The following is a 5,577-nucleotide window of genomic DNA, read 5'->3' as shown; positions in this document are numbered from 1 at the left end:
GTTGATGAACGGTCAGTTTTCTGTAAAATCTTGCGGAGCTAAATCTAAGGACTTTGAGTAAGATATCCTGAAAATGTTGACATGTTTGTAGTTTGATTTTGCATTGGTATTGCTTTGTTATTAGCCAGAGTTTTATTCTCTTGTTAACATTGCTGTTTATGGTTTTGTTAATAGCCAGGGGTTTGTTTGGATGTTTTGATGACACTGAATAATTTGTTTAGAGTTTTTTGGATAATGTAATTAGGCGTGTTTAAAAACAAAAGTAAAGGGGGAATATGTGGGGTGCAGCTACACTGTTTTGCCCAGGTTCAAGCCTCAGACTAATGAAAGGACAGGGTCCTCTCATTGCCACATGCAAGTCCCAGCTGGAAGGGCAGGGCCCTCCCAGCACAATTATGGCCAACAGCTATGGTTGTAAGCTTGAACCTATGGTCCGAACACGTAGCCCCACGTGCCTAATGATAGAGTTCAGGTGCATGTAGTTAAGTGAGGTTGAAACTCACGAGAATGCTGTAAACAACGTGATCACGCCGCTACTTTGCCTCGTGGCATCTGCTAGAAAATAAAGACATGGCTTGTGGGCGCTGATGCTGTCTCCTCATCAGGGAGCAGTGTCCCACCGAGTCCGAGCTTTCATTCTCTTTTCTGTCTTTTCTCAATCCTTTCACTCCCCCACTCAGGGTCACTGAACCAGGCTGAGCTGGCATGGCACATAAGGCGCCCTGGGGCTGAGTCTGCCATGGCCGTGCCGGCTCCCTACACAGTGCAAATGTTGAGAATCTTGATCTAGATCAGCGGTTCTCAACCTGTGGGTCGAGACCCCTTTGTGGGTCGAATAACCCTTTCACAGGGGTCGCCTAAGACCATCGGAAAACACATATATAATTACATATTGTTTTTGTGATTAATCACTATGCTTTAATTATGTTCCATTTGTAACTATGAAAATACATCCTGCATGTCAGATATTTACATTAGGATTCATAACAGTAGCAAAATTACAGTTATGAAGTAGCAACGAAAATAATTTTATGGTTGGGGTCACCACAACATGGGAACTGTACTAAAGGGCCATGGAATTAGGAAGTTTGAGAACCACTGCTCTAGATCTAACGCATAGAAGAAAGAACATAAGTTTTTCACACATTAAAGATGAAAAAGGAGAAAGAGGGAGAGCTAGAGTGAAAACCAGAAGAAGAGGGAGGGAGGGAGAGGAGAAGGAAGAAAGGGAGAGAGAAAAATGGATAGATAGATAAATAATTTGATGGATAGATAGATAGATAGATAGATAGATAGATAGACAGACAGAGAAGGTTTGGGAGCCAGAAGGACTAGAAATCCCAGATCCCCCACTTCCTGTGCACACTAACAAGGGACTTTCCCTCTCTCAATCTCAGTTTTCACACCTGTGAAGTTAGGGTCATCATACATTCTCATGGGGATGAGGAGAACGTGAAGATACTGGGATGGGATGCATATGAAGTCCCTGGTCTAGACAAGCAATCATGAGGTGGGCGCCTCCTCCCTGTTCCCCTCGTGGTTCCCAAGCATCCTGGGATCCTCCACGTCATTGGCTGGGATAGTGACCAGAGGAAGGCTGCTCGTGGGGTTAAGACTGGGGCACTTTAGGGGTGCTAACAGCAAGTATATGTGGACAGTAGACATCTGGGGTCTTCTCCAGCACACCTGGACACCCATGTGTATCAGTGGACCCCAGGAGGCCGGTCCCTGCAGTCCCAGCAGGGAGCAGTTGAGAGAATTGAGCAAATGTTTTATTATCAGCTCCCCTAGTCAGCACCCCAGCCTGGGGCAATCATCCTGGTCTCTTCCCACTTCCCCAAAAGCCCAATATAAGGACTGCTTCTGGGACCCAGCAGTCAGAGACACCAAGAGTGGAGGTCTCTGACTCTTGAGAGGGGAGTGCTCCCCCAGCTGCCCAGGGAGGAGGGGCCCAAGGCTTGGGAGGAAGCAGAAGCCTATATGGCAAACACCTAGGAGGCCTGTCCTTAGGATCCTGATGGCCACTGTCCTTCCACTCTGTCTTCATTGTAGTAAAATGGGCCTTGACCCTGAGTAGAACTTTTCCTGCAGAGGCAAGGGTCTGGGCTAAATGTGGACCCAGGGCCAGTGATCGAATGTTCAGGTGAAAGGGTCTTTTCCTGCTTCTCCAGGTCAGCATGTGTTCACTGGGGGAGAAGGAGCTCTCTAGTTTGTCTTTAATCAGCTACTTAAACAAACATTGCATGTCTGTTGTGTAACAGGGGCTGTGCAGACCAGTGAGCAGACCCAAGACCGGAAGTGAAGCTGTGTCCGTGCCACAAAAACAGTAAATATGAAACTCCCCCTGCTCCTGCTGCTCCTTCTGCTGGGGACAGTTGCTGCTCTTCATCTGGGTAAGTCCTCCCTTCCCTTCCCATCCAGCTTGACCCCTTCTCCTCTTTCTGGCACTTCTTTGGCTCTCTCTGGGCAAGGGACACAGATTTTCCTTCTTCAGTCGACCCAGCTCCCCTCAGGTCAGATCTCTCCTGGACTCAGAAATGTGACTTGAACAATCTGTCAGGGCTCCTCCTTGAGCAAAACCCACCCATCTCCTCAGAGCAGCTTCTTCCTACCCCGAAATACACACCTGTCAGCCAGTGCCAGGGGCTCACCCCTTTGTGTGAGTTCTCATCTCACCCAACAGGGAGGAGATCCTTCTGGCCTAGGCTCCAGAAGGACACACTAGGAAGTCTTGAGTTGGGTGGTCAGAGCTGTCCGTGGTCCTGGAAGAAGAAGCTCCTGCCCTGATGGCAGGCTACCTCTTCTTCCAGAGAATGATGCCCCCTATCCTGACAGCCAAGAGACACAGGCAGACCTGAGCCAGGATCTGGAAGGCTCAGGGGAGCAGGAGGGAGAGTCAGTCCTGACTGAGGAGGCGATTCAGTCTGAAGGAGAACAGGTGGAGGCTTCCAGCTGCCAAGATGCCTTTGAGCATGAGAAGGCCATGGAGTCGGACCCAGGTGCCCTAGAGGACAACTTTCAGTGCCCCAGGGCAGAGGACACAGAGGAAATGCTGGGCAGTCCTGGGTGCAAAACCTGCCGCTACCGGTTGGTGAAGGCTGCCCAAACATTTGCACGCGCTCGGGTAAGTGGCAGGGAGACTACTATGGAATGAGGACCAGAGGCAGAAGAGAGGGGGTTCCACCTCCTGTTCCCTATTCATTTACACTAGTGGTTCTCAAACACTAGTGAGCAGCAGACTCTCCTAGAGATGTTGTTGAAGCATCAATTTCAGGGTTAGCAAGTGTGGGGTGGGGCCCAAGAGCTTGCATTTAGGACCAAGTGCCAGGTGATGATGATTATTCTCAGTATTATTATTGTTTCCTGGAAGAAGCTCCTGGTGTCAGATGAAGGACCAAGAGATGGAATTGTAGGAGCAAGGAGATCCCTGATTTCTGACCTGACCAGGGATGGAGAGCTCTCTCCTGGAGGCTCAGAAACTTGAGGGGAAAAAAAACCCTCGTGAATTATGGACCCCACCTCTTCTTTCTGCAGGACACATGCAGGAGGTGCTACAGAAGCAGCCTCATCTCTATCCACAACCTCAGTGTCAACAATCAACTCCTGTGCCTGGTCAGTAATATCAACCAGCAAAAGGTCTGGATTGGAGGAATCACCAGGGGCCCGGTAAGTGAGGGGCCAGCTCCCAGGTACAGGAAGTTCTCTCTGGCATCAGGCCTCATTCCAGCAGCCAAGTGACCTTCTTGTGGGAGGTCGTGGCGGAGTTGGCTGGTGCTGGCTAAAGAGAACTGGTGATTGTGCCCATCTCTTCCCAACTCCATGTTTAGTGATTTCATGGCATAGTATTTACCCCAATGATATTGGTTATTATTACATATCAGAGTTACTCCCACCCTCTGCCTTCTCACTTTCCCTCAGAGCTGGTTGATAAACAGTTACCAGCTCACCACTGGAGTCAGGATAGCTGTCCCTTACCTGGCTTGCACATTTCCCAGTTGAATGGCTTCCTCATGTCTAAAATGAGGGTCCTTCTCTCAGACTGGTTCTGGGATAGTGGGTGAATAAGTGCTATTATATTTGCTACTCAAGTGTGGTCCATGGACCAAGTAGTATTAGCATTGCCTAGTAGCTGGTTAGCAATGCTCAGTCTTGGACCCCATCTGAGACTCCTGAATCAGCATCTCCATTTTAAAAAGCTCCGCAGGAGACTTTTATCTACAGAAAGTTTGAGAAGCCTGGCTGTGTGGGATGGGGAGGGACCACTGGTCTTCCATTGTCATCGCCTTCAAACCCTGAGGGGTGGGTCTCCTGGATATATGGCTCCTAGCTGAGTGGGCAGTGCCTTGAAACGAACCCTCAATGGGCATTTTCTGGAACCTCTGGATCTGTCTGTCTTCCTGGTCCCCTGCCTCTGACCCAACCTATCCCCTATCTTGATCTAGTGCTCCACGTGTCACTTACAAGCTGAATGGCTACCTCAGGCCTAAAATGGGTTCCTTCTCTCAGACTGGTTCTGGGATAGTGGGTGAATAAGTGCTATTATATTTGCTACTCAAGTGTGGTCCATGGACCAAGTAGTATTAGCATTGCCTAGTAGCTGGTTAGCAATGCACAGTCTTGGACCCCATCTGAGACTCCTGAATCAGCATCTCCATTTTAAAAAGCTTCGCAGGAGACTTTTATCTACAGAAAGTTTGAGAAGCCTGGCTGTGTGGGATGGGGAGGGACCACTGGTCTTCCATTGTCATCGCCTTCAAACCCTGAGGGGTGGGTCTCCTGGATATATGGCTCCTAGCTGAGTGGGCAGTGCCTTGAAACGAACCCTCAATGGGCATTTTCTGGAACCTCTGGATCTGTCTGTCTTCCTGGTCCCCTGCCTCTGACCCAACCTATCCCCTATCTTGATCTAGTGCTCCACGTTACACTGGATTGATGGGAGTGCTGTGAATTTTAGACACTGGGCTCATCAGCATGGGAGCGGCCACTGTGTGACCCTGTCCACCAGAGGTGAGATGGACTGGACAACAGCGCAGAGAGAAGGGATGGCAAGGTGGACTCTTACACACTGTCCCTTTGAGCTGCCTGAGCACACCTCCTCAAACTCAGAGTCTCCCCACAACTGGAGAACCAATGTCCAGTCTGTAAGGAGTGTTGTGAAGTAGGGTGAGGGGCTGCCCTGTGAGGGCTGGATGGGGGCTCTCCATCCTCACAGACAAAGCTCAGCTGGGGTCTTGGGGGCTCTTTTTCTTCCTCTGCTACTGAAGTGACAATTGAGAGTAGCCGAGGTGAATGAAAGGTGTGGATGAGGGACAAGCAAGAGATGTGCGAATTAGGAATGGTTGGATGCCATTCGGGAGGTACTATGGCTAAGGCCATACACCCTGGAGAAAGGCTGCCACAATTCTCATCCCAGCCCTGCCACCTGCCCACTGGCATACAGGCCAGTGATTCCCCCGCTGAGGCTCAGGTTCCTCATCTGTGCAGTGGGGATGAGGACAGCACCTCCCTCTGGGAGTCATTGTGAGGATTAGCCAGGAGCCCCCAGAAAGCACTCAGCACACTGTCTTCCAGGGTGAC

General features: G+C 50.0%; 1 protein-coding gene across 1 annotated transcript in view; it reads left to right on the top strand.

The window, feature by feature from the left end:
- The first annotated feature begins 2,332 nt into the window (after window positions 1-2,332).
- LOC102771279 (proteoglycan 3) overlaps window positions 2,333-5,577 on the top strand; it is a 24,004-nt gene continuing 20,759 nt past the window's right edge. The window contains exons 1-4 of the mRNA XM_015569341.1: window positions 2,333-2,393; window positions 2,811-3,124; window positions 3,535-3,666; window positions 4,911-5,007. Coding sequence (XP_015424827.1) covers window positions 2,333-2,393; window positions 2,811-3,124; window positions 3,535-3,666; window positions 4,911-5,007 — 604 coding nt within the window. The remainder of the gene's footprint in view (window positions 2,394-2,810; window positions 3,125-3,534; window positions 3,667-4,910; window positions 5,008-5,577) is intronic.

The sequence above is a fragment of the Myotis davidii genome, unplaced genomic scaffold, assembly GCF_000327345.1.
Source record: "Myotis davidii unplaced genomic scaffold, ASM32734v1 scaffold1286, whole genome shotgun sequence".
NCBI classification, from domain to species: Eukaryota; Metazoa; Chordata; class Mammalia; order Chiroptera; family Vespertilionidae; genus Myotis; species Myotis davidii.
The sequence above is the reverse complement of the archived record's forward strand: the minus strand, read 5'-3'. Positions and strand labels throughout refer to the sequence as shown.